General features: G+C 47.0%; 1 protein-coding gene across 2 annotated transcripts in view; it reads right to left on the reverse strand.

Annotated features, from left to right (window-relative positions):
• DMXL2 (Dmx like 2) overlaps window positions 1–21552 on the reverse strand; it is a 1615381-nt gene that overhangs the window by 979471 nt on the left and 614358 nt on the right. For both annotated transcript variants that reach the window (XM_069222485.1, XM_069222484.1), the window contains exon 19: window positions 6080–6190. In XM_069222485.1, coding sequence (XP_069078586.1) covers window positions 6080–6190 — 111 coding nt within the window. The remainder of the gene's footprint in view (window positions 1–6079; window positions 6191–21552) is intronic.

A 21552-nucleotide genomic window follows, 5' to 3' on the forward strand; every position in this document is an offset into this window, starting at 1 on the left:
TTCCTGGTTGCATCACGGTGAAATGGTTCAGCCAACTTGAGCCATTGGCTGACTTTACTGTGAGTTACAGCATGCTGCTCTTTCAAAAGGAGCACATTGGCACACAAAGTAGTTCCCTTCAGTGTTCTGGCAGCTTCCCCGGCAATAACGTTTTGCAAAATCCAGGACTGAATAAAACAAGAAATGACAAAGCCAAAAGGCTGTCGGTCAATGCCATGCCTCTAGGGACTTTGCCATTGCTTGTTCTTCCATCATTGAATTCCCTTTTCAGCCTTGGGCCTCCACTACATTAATCTGTTACGAAATTCCCGTATTGTTATATATTAGCTTCTATCTCATGGCACAAACTGGATCCATAAAGAAATAATCAACATTTTTGAGTGGGACTTCAAGCCCAGTGGCAATGCTCCTTTTAATTATGGGGGAGTTTACAACACCATGGTCTCTCAATTTTGTAGATTAATTTTATGACATGCCTGTCGGGCGAAATATGAGCAATACTAGTTTTTCTTAATATCCCCTTCTGCCAATGCCTTGAATTTACAGTATATGATTTCGATCTTGATACAACTGCACTAGTCATTAATCGAGTTAGTGCCCTATATCGTTATGCTTTATCCAACATTTTCATCATTCCATGGTGCTTTAGCAGCAACTTCAATATAGCTTCTGCTCTCTCAGAGTCCCATAATATGCGCTTATTCTCATGCATCACCTGGAACTTTACAAGCTGCTGTGAAATCCCAATAGTGGTAACCGTTTTTTCACTGTATTCAGTCATTTCTCCTGATGAGACGGAGCGTAATCGTTTTCTCGCCATATATATTAGATCTGCAATCTGTCTGGACACTATCAGCCATTGCTTCCTTTCCCTGAGGTTGCTGACTTGAAAGAGTAAGTTGGCCTTCTTGTAGTCTAGGTGGTTACATAAAGGCTGTCTTAATTCTGTGGCACCTATAACATAAATGGGATTCTCTTCTGAATCAAGCACCAGTTTACTACGAACAGTGTGAGATCTTCTCTCAATTGCTGCCGGCAGGCCTCTGATCTGATTCTGCATCAATAAATTCTGGCAGAGTGCCGTTTTGGCCAACAACACAATCGCTTTTTTTTGTGCTATTTTGTGCACATCTTCAATAAAATCGCGGCAACCTTTGGTATGCTCTTCTCCAACTGGGAGTGCTGTCTCTTCAAAACATAAGCTTCCCCGCTCCCTCCCCACCCCTTGTCTCCCCCTCTCCCTGTATAATGGAGCACCAAAGGTTTAGCCTTTCCTCAAACTGGCAGAACTGAGATGCACAAGGAATGTCAACTGCAAAGGTTCAGTGCCGTACAACTAAACCCATATGGCATCACTACTAGTTCCAGTACAGAATCATTGCTGCCACCAAATTTCACCAAATCTAGCTCTGTGTCTCATGCTCCTCGTTTGAAAGTTCATCAAACACCACTGAAGGTAACTCTGATCGAATTCACTCCCTCTGTGCTTTTAATAAATCAATATGGCCCCAAGTTTTAATGTTAACAGAAGCAGCCTGTCACCCCTCCTATTTTTGCTAACATAGTTTTTGCTGGCCTTTTAGACTCTATGCACTTTACCACTGCTAACCACTGATAAGGTGCTTGTGCTCTCTCCTCTTAAACGTAGTAGAATTGACATATACTCAATTGGCACATTCAATTTACTTGTAATTTCTTAGTATAGTGGTACAACATGTACCCATAGTCTAATTTTAAATGCTGTAGTGAGCCTGCAGCACTGATTGTACCGCCCAGTTAAGAAGCCCTTCTAAACATGTCTCAGACCTGTCTTTACAGCCTGGATGTGCAGTTTTAAACCGCCATTTCGATCTGGCAAGGTAAATTACTTTGTAGGCCCAAACCATTAAAAAAAAAAATGCATATAAGACACCTCTAGGGTAAGCCCTACACAGCCCAGAGAAAGGGTGCAGTGTATTTAAAAAGTAGGACATGTACAGTTAAAGATTTATATGTCCTAGTAGTGAAAACTACCAAACCAATGTTTCACTACTGCAAGGCCACGTCTCCCATAAGATATCTGTGGGTTACATTATTACCAACTAGTAAGTGATAACTTTTAATTGGGAGCAGGCCAATGTTTCTAGTTTGGTGTCTAAAGAATTGCTATTAAAAACCCTCATTAATTTTAAAGTTGAATTTTAGTCAATTCTGAAAATGACACTTTTAAAAGTTGATATTTTCTTTTGCCAACCACTTGGTATCCGCTGTCTGTATTCTGAGTCACATGACTAGGTGTAGTTGGTCTTTGTGTATCGCTCCTAAACAATGAAACAGAGAGAAGCTAGGTGTTTGCAGAATGGGCCACTCTGAGCTAATGAGGGGAAGGGCTGTCACCCACCACATTTACACAACACAAAACCCCTGCCTGAGCAGATAGTTTGACACTAGTCTGTTGTGACCCCCAGACTATCTGGTGCCAGAGAAGGAAGGCAGGACATTCCAAACACCTCTGGGGGATGGAATCCTCTGTAGGCTTCTCCTACTTCAAAGTGGGCACAAAGTATAAGTACTGGGCCTCATATTGCAACTTTTCAGTACACATCTGCACCTGTGGAAGACTCAGCAGGACCGCTATGCTGCTCTACTGCAAGAAGGACTGACATTCTGCTGCCCGCTGTCCTCCTGCCAGAGGGAAGGACTTGACTTGCATTTTGAACCCAGGAACACTAGCATACCTCCAAAAACCTGTTCGCTGGCCTCCTGATCAGTAGCCTCAGGGACAGAACAGGCTTCCCCCATCTTATACCCAGCACCTGGACTCTGCCAGGTTTAAGTCCTACCCACCCAAGTGGTGCCACCACAGTCCTGGACCCTCGGAAGTGGGTCTGAAGGGGCTCTACCAGCCCAAACGGTGGTCCAAGCTCAACATATGCATTGGAGCCACAATGTGATGCATCGGTGACCAGAAACTTTGCACCAGAGCTGCTTCGGGGCACATCGCCTCATCAAACTCCACATCAGAATCGCTGTGTGGTTCTTCTCCGTTGCAGGCCTTATTATCTCAAGCCCCTTGTCGACGGGCTCCTTGACGACGGAGGACTCCGCTTAGCAAACTCCACAGTGTCTACAGAACCAGCAGATGAGCAACGCATCTTGATGCAGGCATTCACATCGCAAGCTCCTCGATGATGGCATCCTCGATCATGACGCAAGACCTCACTTTGCAGTTACTAGGAATTACTGCTGTGCAGCGCATCATTGACTCAGGATTTCACAACCAGGATTGAGGATACTCTTATTCAGCAGGCCTAACTGGGTCCTGCAGCTGGACAGCGCTCCATCGCAGTCAGCCTGAAGTTGTGACTTTGTCCTGGTCCGGCGCGAACACATGACCACAGTTGCCACTTTGTGATTTTTGGCATTGTTTTCACTTAAACCTTTAAAATTGTATATCTCCAATTCTACTGCATGGATGTTTGTCATTTCGGTCTTTATTTATTAAATTCTACTGTACTCTTCTAAACTGATATGGTATTTTTCTTGTGTTGTGTTTCACTTTATTACGGCTTGAAGTGCTTCATAAATAGTTCACACATTGCCTCTAAATTAAGACTGGCAGCTTTTGTGGCAAGTTACCAAACAGTTAAGCACAGGTTATTGTGGGGTTACTTGTGAGTTCACTCTGACAAGGATTGTGGTTGCTGCTTGAATGAGGTTTTACCCACATTAACCATTATTCCAATTTCTTACACAGCTCCATATAGACCTTCTGTAAAAAGCTAAATTACTGTCAGACATCCAATGCTTCCGTTCAGAATACTAAATTTCCTTCCATTTGATTACCTAGAACAACTGTCTAGAGAGGTGGGTCGTTTTAGAACCACAACCCACTATTTAAAATGACAATTTTTGTGACCCATCTATCTTCAATGGTCATGACAAATGAAGATTTTGTAATGTAACTAAACCTTCGTGTGGTAGCACATTGTCATTTAAACACTGCACATAATTCACTGAAATGGCCACTAACTTTGAAGAGATATACAGTTTTACTGATAAAACTATCTAGATTATGTTAGTAACTGGTTTTCTGGTTAGCACAGGTATGCATTTTGTCCAAGCAGGAACCACAATACTGATAAGGGCAAGTCACCAACGCACCCTAGGTTAACCTGTGCTCACCCTCTGACAGCTTCGCACAGAGGAGTCAGGCTTAACCTAAGAGGCAATGGGTAAAGTATTTGTGCAACACTTTAAACAGAAAACAGCGAAAACACCACACAAAAGATACCACACCTAGTTAGAAAAATGTACCTTAATTTAATAAATGAACAAAGACCAAAACAACAAACATCCAATAAGTAGAACTGGAGTTACACATTTTGAAGAATTAATTGTAGAAAAGCGTTTAGAAGAAAGACGCGCCAATTGGGGATATCTGGTTGCCCTGGACCGGGAAAAAGTCAAGAGCTCAGGCCAACCGCGATGCAGCATAGGCTTGTTACAGGGACCCCCTTAGGTCCGCTGAACAAAAGTAACTTGGATCCTGGTTGCGTCGATGTTGAGGAAGATGCACAGTGCAGCTGAGGCAATGCATTGTGTAAGGAAATGCCTCCTCGGCATGGTTTTGGAGTAGATCGATGCAGGTCCAGTCCTTCTCACTTCCAGGCAAGAGGCAGCAGCACAGCAAAGCAGGAGTTCAGCAGAGTAGCATTCCAGCAGTGGCAGTCTTTGTAGGAGCACAGCAGTCCTTCTTCCTGGCAGTCTCCACAGCTTCAGAAGTGTATCCAAGTGGTTGTTTCAGAGGTCCAGTACTTACACCCAGTTGAGTCTTGTAAGTGGAGTAGACTTCAAAGAAGGGATTTGAAGTGCACAGTAATTTCTTCCTCCCCCAGCTCCAGACTTACTACAGAGGAGTATTCAGCCCTTTGTGTGGGGACAGGACACAGCATGTTCAGGTGAAGTGTAAGGCTGTGCCCAGGTCCTCCCTCACATCCTGCCCAGGATGGCCCATCAAATCACATCTAAGATCCCTTTGTGTGTGGCCATTTAAAGGTAATGCAGAAAGCCCAGCTGTCACCCACCCCAGATGTGTATTCAGCAGCAGGCAGCAAGCATCAAATTGCTAAAACAAGAAAATTCCAACTCTCTAAAAGTTGCATTTTCAGAACTGCAATTTAAAATCCGACTTCACCATCCGTTGTGTTTTTAACATGTGAGGAGTTCAGAGACACCCATCTTGAAAAACTTTTCTCTTCCAGATTGTGAACTAAACTAATCAAATGTAATGAGATAATCCTAATGTTGTCCTATAGAAAAGATAGACTTTGCTGTAGTGAAAAAAGACTTTGACAGTTTACATTGCACCCTGCCCTCTGGGTTGTCCTGGGCCTACCTTATAGGTGTATAAAATAGGAAGATTTGGGCCGGAAAAAGGGTTATTTTGCCAGGTCGACACAGCAGTGTAAAACTGCCCACACAGACTCTGCAATGGTTAGAAGGCTACTTAAGTGGGTGGCACAATGAGTGCTGCAGGCCCACAAGTAGCATTTAACCAGGGATTTATAAGTAAATGAAATATGCCAATTGGAGATAAGTCAGTAATACCATGTTTATGGGAGAGACCAGAAGCACTTAAGCACTGATTTGCAGTGTCAAAATGCACAGTCCTAAAGCCAGCAACAACAAGGTCAGAAATGTGGAGAAGGTTGGTAAAAAGATGGGTGGGAGAACACCCCAATGCTGTACACAGTAATAGAACACACATGATAATGTGTGGAAATCGGGTTTCCGTGAATACTTATCATTTGTGTTTGATTTGTTTTGAACCTATTAAAATCATTTTCCAGCACACTTCAGAATTACAAAAAAGTGTGCTTCATTTTCTGCTTTGCTCTGCATTTACATTTTGTTATGTGTTGCAAAGAAATAATATCCTCCAGCCATGTCTGGTGGTCAGAATAGGCGGCTATGCACTGCAACAACATGTCTTGCAATTTGAGTCTGTTAATGATAAACTTCTTGAAAACAAATTAAGATGTCTCAATTATGTTTCCAACAGAACATACAAATTAGAGTGGGTCTCAGAAAATGTTACCTTGGTGGAGCAACTGAATTCGATATAATGGAGGCAGCGATGTCAGAAGACACGTATGCAGACGCATGGCCAGTAGATATCTTAATCCACATTCATCTAAAGTGTCTCCTCCTACAAGAAATTAAATGTGATCAGAAATGTCAAACATTTTTCTTTATCACTTGCATAGGACATACAGTTCAACATTTGAGCCACACAAGCCATTGGCACCTCATTAGTACAATCAATCTGCAGTCAAGTACACATTTAAACTCTTCATTATTTATCTTCTTTCTAACTACCTGTGTGAGGGTGAATACTCTCATGGACGTCTTACAGGAAATGCAATGCCTGAGCTCCAACAGTAGGCTGTGTTGATTAAGCTGTTCCTTGAGATACAAATTCAATCTCTCACGCCATTTACAAAAGTAAGCCACCACCAAACCGTCATGTCCTCTGCCAATTTATTGTCACGCCTTACTGCTCTTAATGTGTAATTCTTTAAGCCAAAGCACATGAAGGAAAATCTCTCTTCCAATCATTTTTCTTAGGACTCCAAGGGGCAGAGATAGCCAATGGCTGTATGTTTCTTCACTAGTACTAAACCCATCGAGGCAAATCTCCGACTTTTCCCTTCTAGGGGGTTTCAATAATATCCAGAAGGCACTGCTTTGGGAAGACCTTCAAACCAAGGCCTGTCACCCTGTGCAACTTTGCTACCGCCACTTCCCTATACGTCCTTACAACTAAACAATGCCAAGTAAGTTGCCCATTTGTGGCTTCTGGGGGCTTTAAATTTGAGGCAATTCCAAGGATTTTATTGGATTGATATTTTTAAGCTTTACCACAGTCATATCTGTATGATTATAGAGGGACAATTTAAACCTATATGGCTAAAGACCCTATTCATCTTGGCCCACACATCTCTCTATTCTTCATTCATAGCTGTTCTTGGATTTCAACATCCCACATTTGCCTAGCTTCCCACATAAATCTTTTCCTAGCTACTTTTTTGCAGCAGGAGCTTCTTGTGTTCAACAAAAATCCTCACAAGATACTAATACTAGAGGTGCAGCGGTAACCACAACAGACACAATTACATTAGTGGTCACTGAAGGACAGTCCCCCTTTCAGCCTGGCTATCCCCCACCCAACTCTTTGCCTGATATTGTTCAAGACTTGACAGAGTGTGCTGGGATCCTGCTAACCAGGTCCCAACACCAGTGTTCTTTCCCACAAACTGTAAGCTAAGTCCCTTTTAACAGGGCCAAGAGCCCTGTGGTCAGGGAAGGTACCCAAGAGCTGCAGCATGTATTATGCCACCCTGGGGGACCCCTCACACAGCACATGCATACTGCCATTGCAGCTTGTGTGTGTTGGTGGGAAGAAAAAGACAAAGTTTACATGGCACCCCTCTCAGGGAGCCATGCCCACAAACCACTGCCTGTGGCATAGGTAAGTCATCCCTTCGCAGCCCTAAGGCAGGGTACACTATACCACAGGTGAGGGCATAGCTGCATAAGCAATATCCCCCTACAGTATCTAAGCCCATTCTTAGACACTGTAAGTGCAGTGTGGCCATATAAAGTACATGGGCTGGGATTTTGTCATTGCGCATTCCACAGCTCCATGAAAGCTTTACTGACGTCTGGGAAGTTTGTAAGCAAACTTCTCAGCACAATAAATCCACACTGATACCAGTGAACAAGGTACTTACGTTTGGTAACACATTATCTTGTAGAGACTATCTAGTTGCAGATTCCTTACCTCTGAATTCCCTGGCGCCAGCTTCGAATCCGGAATCTTTTTGCTGAGCAATACCCTGCACACACCGTCGGGTGGCGTTGTTTGGTTCCAGGTGTGTCGTCCGGCTCCGCATGGCTTCGTCAGTGCCGCTGGAGCAGTCTATGACGCCACGGTCGCCTATATAGATGCCACCTCGGAAAGCGTACGTCAGTTCTTTTATCCACAAAAACTTCCACGCCAGAAGCGCAGAGTCAAGAATAGAACCAACATTTGTCTGCGCAAACCTAGGGCCCTGAGAAGGGATAAACCCTAACCCTACTAGTCATATCCCCAGAGCGGGGAGGCATGGGTGGATGTAAGGAATCTGCAGCTAGATAGAGTCTCTACCAGATAATGCGTTACCGAAGGTAAGTAACTTGTTCATCTGATAGAGACTTCTAGCTGCAGATTCCTTGCCTTTGAATAGATACCCAAGCCATAACCTCCTGGCGGTGGGCTGTGGATACCATTCCTTACACTAGAAAGTCATGCAGGACTGAATGGGCAAAGTACCAGTCCCTTCATGCCTGACTGTCCAGGCGGTAATGTTTCACAAACGTGTAAAGGATGCCCATGTTGCCACCTGACAGATCTCCAGGACTGAACTGCCTTGAGCTAGTGCAGTGGTAGCAGCTTTGCTCCAAGTAGAATGAGCCTGCAAGCCCTCAGGAGGCTTCTTACTGGCCAATGCATAGCATATCTTAATGCAGAGAACGACCCAGCGCGAAATGGTTAGCTTCTGCACTGCCTGACCCTTCTTTGCTCCCACGTACCCCACAAAGAATTGGTCATCCACCCGGAACTCTTTTGTGCGGTCTAGGTAGAACGACATTGCTCTTTTTGGGTCCAGTCGATTGAATCGCTCCTCTTCCTTAGAGGGATGCAGTGGAGCAAAGAAGGTGGGCAGGGTGATGATCTGACCCAGATGGAATGGGGTCACCACCTTGGGGAGGAAAGAGGCACAAGTTCTGAGAATCACTTTATCTGGATAGATAGTGAGATACGGTGGCCTTGATGACAGGGCTTGCATCTCACTCACCCTCCTGGCAGATGTTATTGCCACTAAGAAAGCTGTCTTGATGGTGAGCAGCCGGAAGGGACAGTTGTGTAAAGGCTCAAGGGGAGCACACATGAGAAATGTGAGGACAAGATTTAAGTCCCACTGAGGCATAATAAAAGGCGTAGGGGGAAACATATGTACAAGCCCTTTGAGGAATCTATTTACAATGGGAGGTTTAAACAAGGAAGGCTGGTCAGGCAGCCAAAGAAATGCCGATAAGGCAGAAAGATAGCCCTTTTGAGTCGCTAAGGAAGAACCCTGCTGGGCTAGAGACAGAATGAAAAGAAGAATGTCAAAAAGAGAAGCAGAAAGAGAGTCAATAAACCTTTCTATACAAAGCGTTTCCAACAGCAAGCGTATACCATTTTAGTGGAGGGACGCTCTGGCTGGCAAAATAACTTTATAGACTTGATGAGGAAGGTCAAAAGCCATCAACTGCCAGCACTCAATCTCAACACATGAAGGCGCAGAGTTGACAGGTTCGAATGGAGAACCCTTCCATGCTGCTGCGACAGAAGAGCCTCTCGAAGGGGCAGCCTGATCGGAGGATTGATGCTCATTTTGAGTAGCTCGGGATACCAGACTCCTGTGCCCAATCCGGAGCCACTAAAATGACTTGGGCCCGGTCGTTCTTGATCTTCTTGGGAAATCTGGGCAGAAGTGGTATGGGCGGAAATGCGTATAGGAGGCCTGAATTCCACTCGTGACGAAAAGCATCACCGAGTGATTGCCACCTTGGAAACTCAAATGCGCAATACTGCTGACATTGCACGTTCTCTGTAGAGGTGAACAGATCAAACTAAGGCTCTCTCCACTGCTGAAAGAGTCCTTGTGCCACCTGCGGAAGGAGATACCATTTGTGATCCGCTAGGCATCGACATCTGAGTTCGTCCGCCCTGGCGTTCAGAGAACCTGCCAGGGGTTGAACCACCAGGGTTATACCCTGCTGTTCCAGCCATGTCCAGAGATGCAGAGCTTATTGACCAAGGGTCCAAGACCCCACACCGCCTTGCTTGTTGCAGTGCCACATTGCTGTAGTGTTGTCTGTGAACACCTGCAGTAACTTCCCTTTCACAACAGGAAGAAATGCTTTCAATGCTAGCCGGATCGCCCGTAGCTCCAATAAGTTGATATGGAGCCCAGACTCCACCGGAGACCAGAGGCCCCTGATCTCCGCCTCTCCCAGATGGCTGCGCCATCCCAGAAGTGACACATCTGTCACTACTGTGAGATCTGGTTGGGGAAGGGAGAAGAGTCTGCCTTTGACCCAATTGCAGTTCACTAACCACCACTGCAGGTCTTTTTCAGTTCCCTCTGAGATCTGAACGTGTCGGTAAGACTTCCCTGATGCTGTGCCCATTGGAACTTCAGGTCCCATTGCAGAGCCCTCATATGCCATCTGGCATGTTTGACTAACAGGATGCAGGAAGCCATGAGTCCCAACAGCCTCAGAGCCTGTCTCACCGAAATCCAGGATACAGGCCGAAACATCGGTATTGTAACCTGAATATCCTGGACTCGCTTCTCTGGAGGATAGGCCCGACACTGCACTGTGTCCAGGACAGCGCCGATGAAAGGGAGCTTCTGAGAGGGAGTCAGGTCTGACTTCGGCACATTTATAGTGTTCCCCAGCGAATGCAGGAGGTCTACTATAGTTTGAAGGTGGGTGACGAGAGCCTGGGACATAGGAGCCTTCAACAGCCAGTCGTCAGGGTAGGGGAAGACTGAGATCCCTAACCTGCACAGATGAGCTGCCACCACCGCCATCACTTTGTTGAACATCCGAGGGACACTGGCGAGACCAAAGGGGAGCACGATAAACTGAAAGTACTCGCGGCCCACCTCGAACCGCAAGTAACGACTGTGGGCAGGCAAGGATGGGTATGTGATCCTGCAAGTCCAACGCTACTGTCTAAGTCTCCTTGGTCTAGGGCAGGCAAAACCTGAGCAAGAGTGAGCATCTTGAATTTTTGAGGAAGAGATTTACATCCCTTAAATCCAAAATAGGGTGAAGACCCTTGTTCCAGTTGGCAATCAGAAAGTAGCAGGAATAACAACCACTGTCTACTTCTGATTTCGGGACCCTTTCTATGGCTCCCTTGGCAAAGAGAGCTGTACCTTCCTCGCGGAGTAAGATCAAATAATCCCCCATCAGCCATTCTTTTACCTGAGGGATAGAGGTAGGGAAAGACTGTAAGGGGAGGGAGTAGCCCATCTGTATGCTCTGCAAGATCCATTTGTACAATGTTATGGATTGCCAGTGAGGGAGATTAAATTGAATCCTCCATGAAACTGGACGGACATGGTCCTGCAGACCCATACTAGGAGGGCTTGGGTGTTGCAGAGAAGGGGGGCTGGGTGCTGGCCAACCTCTGGCTAGACCCTCTGTGTCTGAAGGTACCACAATCGCATCCTCGCACTGGATGTTGTGATGCCGGAGGACGGTGGCTAACCTTTTGTTGGTGTGGTACCGCACCCTTACAGAGGCCTCGAAAGGGGCGATAGACAGACAGCTGCCGAAAGGGCACTGAAAGACCCAAGGATCTGGCTGTAACTTGAGAATCCTTAGATCTTTACAAGCGCAAAGTCTGCCTTTTCACCAAAAAGGCGTGTGCCATTGAAAGGCAAGTCCATCAAGTTCAAATGGACATCCCTGGAAAAGCCAATAGTACGCAGCCAGGCGTGGCATCAGAGGGCCACTGTAGAAGAAATTGCTCTGCCCAGTGAGTCAGTCGTGTCAAAACCACACCTGATGGTAAACTTGGCTGCATCTTTCCCATCCATGACAGCCTGGGTGAGTGTCCCGTACGCCCTCTGGGACCGGGGGCAGCAGCATTTGTGCCACCGTATCCCATAAAGTATGGGAAAAACGGCCAAATAGGCAAGAGGTATTTACCGACCTCAGTGCCAGGCTGGAGAAAGGAAACATCTTCTTCCCAAGTTGGTCCAGCCTCTTGAATTCCCTATCTGGGGGAAAGGAAGGGAAGACACCAGGCGAAGTGGAGGCTTGGACCATCGAGCTCTCAGGGGTGGGGTGTTAAGTGAGGAAACTAGGGTCGCTTGGAGCTGGTCTATGGCGGCGAACGATTGCCCTATTCACAGGAGCCCCTGTGCTGGGTTTGGACCACATTCCCAGAAGGACATCTGTGAGGGCTTCATTGAAGGGTAACATTGGCTCTGATGTAGCAACCACTGGCTGAAGCACCTCCGTCAGGAGATTAGTCCTGACTGGCACCATAGGAAAGTCTAGGTCTAAGACCTCAGCGGCCCTATGCACCACCATGGCATAAGATGCCCCACCTCCGTAGCCACAGCAGGAAGTGAGAGCTGGCTTCCTCTAGATCCTTATACCAGTCCTGCTCATGCTCCAATCCGTATTCTAAAGGGTCCTCAGACCCCTCCCACTCCTCACCTGTGCCTGGCTGTTCTAAATAAGCCTCAGGCACTGATCTAGGCCTACTTGGCGCCATTGAAGTCGGAATCGGTTTTGTACGACGTCGTTCTGGCTCTGGATCATCAGGAATGATGGGGCTACCACCACCAATGAGTGCCTGTGGTGGAAGGAGCGTCAACGTCTGGCCTGGCATCGGAGGAGGCAGACTGTGAGAACCTGGCACTGGTCGGGATCTGCTATCGGATCCTGGGGTCCCCAATGGTGCCAAGGCCAAAGCTGCCGGCGTCAAATCCGATGGGGCCCCTACTGACCGCATGGGGCACGAAGACCCAACAGAGGGGACAGCCCGCTCAAAAACAAGGCACATAGCCTAGTAAAATTCCTTTAATTGAGTGGGGGCTGCTCCAGCTCCCAGAAAGGGGGGGAAGACGCGGAGTTGGCCCTCGCAACGTCGAAGTCGAAAGCCGCGTGGACTTCTTCTTTTTGTGCCTCTTTCCCGAGTGCCCCGGGACCTCAAATGGGATGAAGAGGACTTGGGTTCTTGGAGTGGTTCCGTGACCTCCTCCTTGAGCGGGACTGTGACCTCCGAGGAGTCGCGCTGACCTAAGTCGACTGCCAGGCCGCCATGAGCTTTAGGGACCGCTCCCTCAAAGCTTGGAACGCGACTTCGAGTCGTGGTCCATGTTGAGGCACGAGAGACATACCTCGTGGGGGTCCGTCACCGACATCGCGCAATGGCAGGCGCCACACAGCTTGAACCCCGTTCGTCCTAGAGGACATATCCCTCGTATAAACAAAAATCCTCGACAAAACGTTGAAAAAGGGGTTGCCAAAAAAAGTCAAAGGGTAGCTCGATCCTGGATCTGTACTTAACCGGCACAGAAGGAAAAGAACTGACATACGCGCGCCAAGGTGGCGTCTACATAGATGACTGTGATGTCATAGACGGCTTCAACGACGCCGACGAAGCCCCGCGGAGCCGGACGACGCACGCAGAACCAAACGACGCCACGCGCAGGGTATTGTTCAGCAAAAAGATTCCAGATTTGAAGCGGACGCCAGGGAATTCAAAGGTAAGGAATCTGCAGCTAGAAGTCTAGCAGATGTTGGATTTATTGAAAAATGCATCCAGAGGGCATCACAGAGATGCCCTCTGTATTCCAGCCAAACATCTAGTGCAGGACTGACCGGTCTGTGCCAGCCTGCCACTTCCAAACAAGTTTTTGACCACCAGGGGTGAGAACCTTTGTGCTCTCTCTGACCAGAAACAAAGCCTGCATTGGGTGGAGGTGCTTCAAACCTCCCCTCTGCAGGAACTGGCAGTGAGCCTCAAAGGCTCAGGCCTCTTGTTACAGTGCCCCAGGGCACTCCAGCTAGTGAAGATGCCTTTCTCCCCAGGACAAAGCCCCACTTTTGATGGCAAGTCCGGCAGGAAAATTAGGAAAAACAAGGAGGAGTGACCACTTCAGCTGGGACCACTCCTACGGTGTGACCCCCTCCATGTAGGATCCTCCACCTTAGTTTTGGAGGACAGGGACCAATAGGGTTAGGTCAGTGTTCCAGAAGGGTGTAGTCACCCTCGGGGACAGTAGCTTTTGGCTACTGTGTCTGACCCCTGCAACGCCCCTAAATCCAGGATTTAAGGGCCTCCCTGAACCCAGCTCACCAGATTCCTTGCGACCTCAAGAAGACGACAAAACAAAAAACTGCTAAGCTGACTTCCAGAAGAGAAGACTGAAGACATCAACTGACTTGGCCCCAACCCTACAGGCCTGTCTCCAGCTTCTGAAGCCCTGCTACAAAAAGGCGATGCATCCTACCAGACCAGCGACCTCTTAAAAGCCTCAAGAGGACTGCCTGCACACCAGAGGACCAAGATCTCCTGTGGACGGCGGCCATGAAAGAAAAAATCTACAGCAAAAGACTCCAGAAGTGTCCCGGATCCACGAGTCCTGCCCACTGTTCACATGACGCCAATGGCCCGTGTCCAGGTGGCACACCAGTCCAGAGCAGGTCCCCAGGTGATTCTGACCTTGTGTCCACCCTAGGTTGACCCCTCCTGGGCAACACGACAATGCCTGCAGCCTAATTCTGGAGGACCCCCCCCCCGACCGCCAGAGAACCAGACGAAGATTCCCTACGCCTAAAGGTACCCTGCACCCACAGCCCCCTGGGCCTTGGGGAATCTGACCACCAGTCAAGCAACATTCAGCAGGAAGCCCTCCTCCTTCTCCAGCTGGTGGTTTTCTAGAACCGATCCCCTGGATATAGCCTGCAGCATCTTTGTGAACCCTGGGATCCCACCTATTGAAAAGAATTGGGAGCCCAATGCTGTGTTTGCACCCTACACCCGGCCGTCCCTGCAGGTTATGTGTTTGTTGATGACCTATTGCCCCCCCCAGTGCTCACCTAAACCCCCCAGGAGCCTCAGAACCTGCCCTCGGAAGACGTGTGTACTTACCTGCAATTAGGCTGATTCCGAGTACTCGCAGTCTTCATAGGACTCCATTTTAAATCTTGGATCAACTTTGACCTCTGCACCCAGCTGGCCCCCTGTTGCTGGTGGTGGGTGTTTAGGGTTAACTTGAACCCCAACCTGTGGACATCCTAACCCCACAAGACTAGAACTGTAAGTCTTGTACTTACCTCAGAAATGTACAAATGTTCTTCACCCCTAGAACTGTCTCTGAAAATTGCAGTCAACTTGTAAAACAGGTATTTGCTATTTTCTTATAAACCGTTTAACTTGCCAAATTAAAACCAAGTGGTATTGATACATATGTATGATACGTACTTGCAAATGTACTTACCTGCAAACTGAATCTTGTGGTTCTAGAAATAAAGTCACAAAGTATATTTATGCTTTATATAAAAACCATTGGCCTGGAGTTAGTCATTGAGTGTGTGCTTCCTTTATTGCCTGTGTGTTGCAATACCCTCTGATAATACTATCTGCTCAACTACACTACAACAAAAGACAGCATTATTATTATTTACTTTACCCTCTTAAACTTCGTGTGGAACCCCTGGACTCTGTGCCACGCTAGATCTCATTTTGATATAGTATATACAGAGCCAGCTTCCTACGGCCACCATATGTATAATTACTAGCAGTGATCATCTCCGTGCATCAGGCGTGGTTGCCAGCATTAATGTAAAGCAAAAAAAAAATGCTTTGTCAATGTGGGATGTCTACAGCCATAGATGCAGTACCCCTAGCGCTAAGTTAAGTATGGTAATAGTCTCCTCAACACTGTTTGATATTTATTGCTCAAATTTATTACTCAAGTATCAGCTTTAAATACATTTTGGAAACATAGCCATTTTACTCCAAACATCAGCTTATTAATTCTGAGAATACAGCTATTTTAGTTTGAAAGGCTTTCTTTTCAATTTACTTAACTGGGCTTCACACAGGTGAGCTATTACACATAGCTGGAGAACTAATAGTTAGAGAAGCCTGAGTTAAACTGTTTTATCATTTCTGCCAGGCTTCACAGTGGTACCCCTTTAAGTGTGTCCTACACGCTGCATCAGTTCTCAATGAGGGCCTGAAGAAATATGACTACATCAATGACCTTGAGATGGAATCACACTAGCTCCTCTTGCCCGCTCGCACCACATTGAAAACCAGCTGCATCATTTAAAAAGCCATCACAACCAGCAATCCTGTCTAACACTACATCATGATGCAGTAGCAGTCCACTTTCAAACCTAAAATCCAGCTAACCCTAGAATCAATTGTTAACTGCATCTTTGCCTTTAACACTGTACACCTCTATGCTGCCTCCTAGCAGGTTTTGCTCTACACAAATACCATACATATTAGAAGGCTTGTATTCATGCAGGAATTCTGTAGGTCTTACAACAGTTCAAAGAAACTGTTTCATAGTTGTAGGAAGTTGGCTCTGTATTTACTATTTCAAAGTAAGAAATAGCATGCACAGAGTCCAAGGGTTCCCCTTAGAGGTAAGATACTGGCAAAAAGAGATAATTCTAATGCTCTATTTTGTGGTAGTGTGGTCGAGCAGTAGGATTATCAGAGGGTAGTGTTAAGCATTTGTTGTACACACACAGGCAATAAATGAGGAACACACACTCAAAGACAATTCCATGCCAATAGGTTTTTGTATGGAAAAATATATTTTCTTAGTTTACTTTAAGAACAACAGGTTCAAGATTTACAAGTAATACTTCAAATGAAAGGTATTTCACTTAGGTAACTTAGGAACTTTGAATCAGCAAAATAGCATGTACAGTTTTCACAAAAATGGCAATAAGCTATTTTAAAACTAGTCAGTGCAATTTTCAACAGTTCCTGGGGGAGGTAAGTGTTTGTTAGTTTTGCAGGTAAGTAAACCACCTACAGGGTTCAAAGTTGGGTCCAAGGTAGCCGTTGGGGGTTCAGGGCAACCCCAAAGTTACCACACCAGCCGCTCAGGTGCAGAGGTCAAAGTGGTGCCGAAAACGCATAGGCTTCAATGGAGAAGGGGGTGCCCCGGTTCCAGTCTGCCAGCAGGTAAGTACCCGCGTCTTCGGAGGGCAGACCAGGGGGGTTTTGTAGGGCACCGGGGGGGGACACAAAAAGTACACCCTCAGCGGCACGGGGGCGGCTGGGTGCAAAGTGCTAACAGGCGTCAGGTTTGCAATTGGTTTCAATGGGAGACCCAGGGGTCTCTTCAGCGAAGCAGGCAGGCAAGGGGGGGCTCCTCGGGGTAGCCACCACCTGGGCAAGGGAGAGGGCCACCTGGGGGTCGCTTCTGCACTGGAGGTCGGATCCTTCAGGTCCTGGGGGCTGCGGGTGCAGTGTCTTTACCAGGCGCCGGGTTCTTAGAACCAGGCAGTCGCGGTCAGGGGAGCCTCTGGATTCCCTCTGCAGGCGTCGCTGGGGGGGCTCAGGGGGGTCAACTCTGGCTACTCACAGGGTCGCAGTCACCAGGGAGTCCTCCCTGTAGTGTTGTTTCTCCGCAGGTCAAGCCGGGGGCGTTGGGTGCAGAGTGCAAAGTCTCACGTATCCGGCGGGAAACGTGTTGTCTTTAAAAGTTGCTTCTTTGTTGCAAAGATGTTTCTTCTTCGGAGCAGAGCCACTGTCCTCAGGAGTTCTTGGTCCTTTTAGATGCAGGGTAGTCCTCTGAGGCTTCAGAGGTCGCTGGACCCTGTGGAACGCGTCGCTGTTGCAGTTTTTCTTGAAGTGGGGAGACAGGCCGGTAGGGCTGGGGCCAAAGCAGTTGGTGTCTCTGTCTTCTCTGCAGGGTCAGCAGTCCTTCTTCGTCTTCAGGTTGCAGGAATCTATCTTGATAGGTTCTGGGAGCCCCTAAATACTCAATTGAGGGGGGTGTTTAGGTCTGGGGGGTTAGTAGCCAATGGCTACTAGCCCTGAGGGTGGCTACACCCTCTTTGTGCCTCCTCCCTGAGGGGAGGGGGGCACATCCCTAATCCTATTGGGGGAATCCTCCATCTGCAAGATGGAGGATTTCTAAAAGTCAGAGTCACCTCAGCTCAGGACACCTTAGGGGCTGTCCTGACTGGCCAGTGACTCCTCCTTGTTTTTCTCATTATCTCCACCGGCCTTGCCGCCAAAAGTGGGGCCGTGGGCGGAGGGGCGGGCATCTCCACTAGCTGGAGTGCCCTGGGGCGCTGTAATAAAGGGTTTGAGCCTTTGAGGCTCACCGCCAGGTGTTACAGTTCCTGCAGGGGGAGGTGAGAAGCACCTCCACCCAGTACAGGCTTTGTTACTAGCCACAGAGTGACAAAGGCACTCTCCCCATGTGGCCAGCAACATGTCTGGTGTGTGGCAGGCTGGTAAAACTAGTCAGCCCACACTGGAAGTCGGGTATGTTTTCAGGGGGCATCTCCAAGATGCCCTCTGGGGTGTATTTCACAATAAAATGTACACTGGCATCAGTGTACATTTATTGTGCTGAGAAGTTTGATACCAAACTTCCCAGTTTTCAGTGTAGCCATTATGGTGCTGTGGAGTTCGTGTATGACAGACTCCCAGACCATATACTCTTCTGTCTACTCTGCACTTACAATATCTAAGGTTTTGCTTAGACACTGTAGGGGCATAGTGCTCATGCACCTATGCCCTCACCTATGGTATAGTGCACCCTGCCTTAGGGCTGTAAGGCCTGCTAGAGGGGTGACTTATCTATGCCATAGGCAGTGTGAGGTTGGCATGGCACACCTTCGTCATTTTCTCCCCACCAGCACACACAAGCTGGCAAGCAGTGTGTCTGTGCTGAGTGAGGGGTCCCCAGGGTGGCATAAGACATGCTGCAGCCCTTAGAGACCTTCCCTGGCATCAGGGCCCTTGGTACCAGTTACAAGGGACTTACCTGGATGCCAGGGTGTGCCAATTGTGGAAACAAAGGTACAGGTTAGGGAAAGAACACTGGTGCTGGGGCCTGGTTAGCAGGCTTCAGCACACTTTCAAATCATAACTTGGCTTCAGCAAAGGCAAAAAGTCAGGGGGTAACCATGCCAAGGAGGCATTTCCTTACAATAGTCTAAAATCCTCCCTTTCTGGCTCTGTTGCATTCATCTTCTCTGGCTAAGATAACAATGTTAAAAAGTAACTTCAGTTCTCCATAAACATTTCAGTCATAGTAGAACTCGCAGACTTGCTCTTCCTCTTTGCAACAGAACTGTAGCAGTGATAAGTTCAGTCACAGAAAACAATGGCCTCATAAGTCCTGGGGACATGGTACTCCTTCCCTGGATCTTGGAGAAGAAACATGTTGTCTGGTAGTGGGAGAAATATGTGTATGTAAATTGATGCTTTTGCCATGGTTACTAAAACCACATGTATATGGCTAGCGGGAGTAACCTCCAAATGCCCAAAGGACAGTCCCTCTCTACGGAGCATCACATTTTCACCAAGAAGAGAATACTACCCTTTCCTCACCACTTGATTCTTCTTCATATAAATGAGAGGTGCATGGTTTACTCTGTATGCTGGTCACAAGCTTCCAGAGGGACCTCATAGGACAGCACACAAAGGCGTACACAAAGAAGCAGCTCCCATTTCACCTCATTCAAGAGAACAATTAATGGGAAACTGCAGAAGCACACATGGAAGGGAGGCATGCTGCATATCCTGTGTGTGTAAATGAGTGGTACTGCTGAGCCTAGCTATTAATTTTTAGCTTTGAAGCAGTTTCAAGTGCCAACACGAGGCGACAGGGTACCCAAATGACCGATATATAAAGAGCCAGTACGGAGAAGTAAACAGATAGATGAAAAAGTTTCCATCATCCTTAATCACTAGTAAGTACATATTTTTGTTCTTTTATGCCATTATAGAGAGGGACCAACTATAAAGAAAACAGTAGTGGCAAAGCACAAATAGTCCAGCCTACATTTGATGCACTTCACCCTTAAGGGCCTCATGAGTAAGGTGCAGATTGATTTCCTAGAAAAAAGAAAATATCTGGTCTGACATCTGGGTAGTCACATACCTCATAAAGGGATTCAAGAACAACAACAACAACAAACATATGTTTTAAACGTACACAGTGGTATCTATCCTGGATACCCTTCTATTCCACTGTTTTAGGTTCATCTGTGCAGTTACAGAATGGGACTAACAATATACAAATCAGTCTTGGCCCCAAAAAGGACAGTATAGCTCATAGTTCTATGACATATCCCCTTTGAAAGGGAATACAAGAACCCACTGACCCATTTTGTACTAATTAGTAGTTTTGTACTTGTTGAATTTTGTCATTCTATGTACAAGTAGTATGCTCAACTGTGGCATTTTAGCTTGCTGCATTTAAGACACTGAAGTTGCATCTCACTAATGAGGCTCAAAAAGGCCCTGTCCTCGGTCTTTCAGCTGGCTTGCATCTACCAACCTTTGTAACATACAACAGTGATGCCGCCACCCTGAAACAGACATGACTCAAAAGAGATTGTGATCCTGTTTCTGGTGGTTCACTCCATTCTGTTCACTAGAGGACAGTCACATTGTGAAACTGCATCTTCCAAACATGCATTAAAAGTACTATATAGACCATATTAAAGTATACTAAATTACTGTGCAGCCCCTGCCAAGTAACATCAACCACAATGGAGAATCATTGCAGTACCACTTCATCCACTCATTTAAGCCTTAAAATGAAATACTCATTCAAGAACACAATCACTTCATATTCAGTTAAAACAAAGGTTTTTATCAATATCTATGTGCCTATTCATTGCCATGGTGACCTAGCATTTAAAACCACTTGCCGAGCCCTACACTCCCCTTTTATTACGCATAGTACACCCCTAAGGTAGGCCTTAGGTAGCCCTTGGGGCTAGGTGTTGTGTAACTAAAAGGGAAAGCTTAGACTTTAGTTTTACAAGTCCTTGTAGTGAAAAACTCCCAAATTTGTTTTTCACTACAGTGAGGTCTACCCCTCTCATAGGATAACACGGGGGACTTCCCAATACATTTATTAAGTGTAATTCTTGATTGACAAGGACTAGGACTGTCGTGTGTGGTACAATGGGAATTGTAATAATAAATCCTCCTTAATGGAAAAAATACATTTATGATTACAACTTTAATAATGCCACTTTTTGAAAGTTAGAATTTTTCTGCTCTTACGCCCTGTGTGCCTGCTGTCTGTCTCCAGTACAGGTCTGGGTGAGGCGACAGCTGGGCTTTGTGAATTCCTTCTAGTCAGTCACACACAAAAGGAGCTGAGGTGTGACTAATGGGTCATTCACATCCTGATGAGCCATCACCAGGCTGATGGGCCATCCTGGGCAGGATGAGAGGCAGGAGCTGACACTTGCACCTGAATAGGGCTATGCCTACCCTCACACAGAGAGCTGTATAAACCCCTGTAGTATGTCTAGTGCCAGGGCACAAAAGGAGAGACCTGTGTGCACTTCAAAGCCCCTCTTTCAAGTCACCCCTACTTCAAATGCACCACTGGATATAAGAACTGGGCTTCTGACCCTACCAAATCGGGGGACCTCTGGACCTGTGGATACTCTTCAAGGAAGGAGAACTGCTGTACTGCTACTCTGCTGGACTGGTCACCTGAATGACTGCTTTATTGCCTGTGCTGACTGGGTGACAAGGACTGGACCTACATCATCCCCTGTTCTGAGTCTCAGGGACATCAAAGACTTCACTCAACTCTGCTACAGCTTCTAGACTCTGCCATCTGTGAGTCCTACCCTGCCAAGTGGTGCCAATCCAGTCCTGGGCCCTTGGAGTGGGTTCTGCAGCTGCCTTCTTCGGAAACCCACGCATTG

Source organism: Pleurodeles waltl, chromosome 3_1 (assembly GCF_031143425.1).
Source record: "Pleurodeles waltl isolate 20211129_DDA chromosome 3_1, aPleWal1.hap1.20221129, whole genome shotgun sequence".
Classification (NCBI taxonomy): Eukaryota; Metazoa; Chordata; class Amphibia; order Caudata; family Salamandridae; genus Pleurodeles; species Pleurodeles waltl.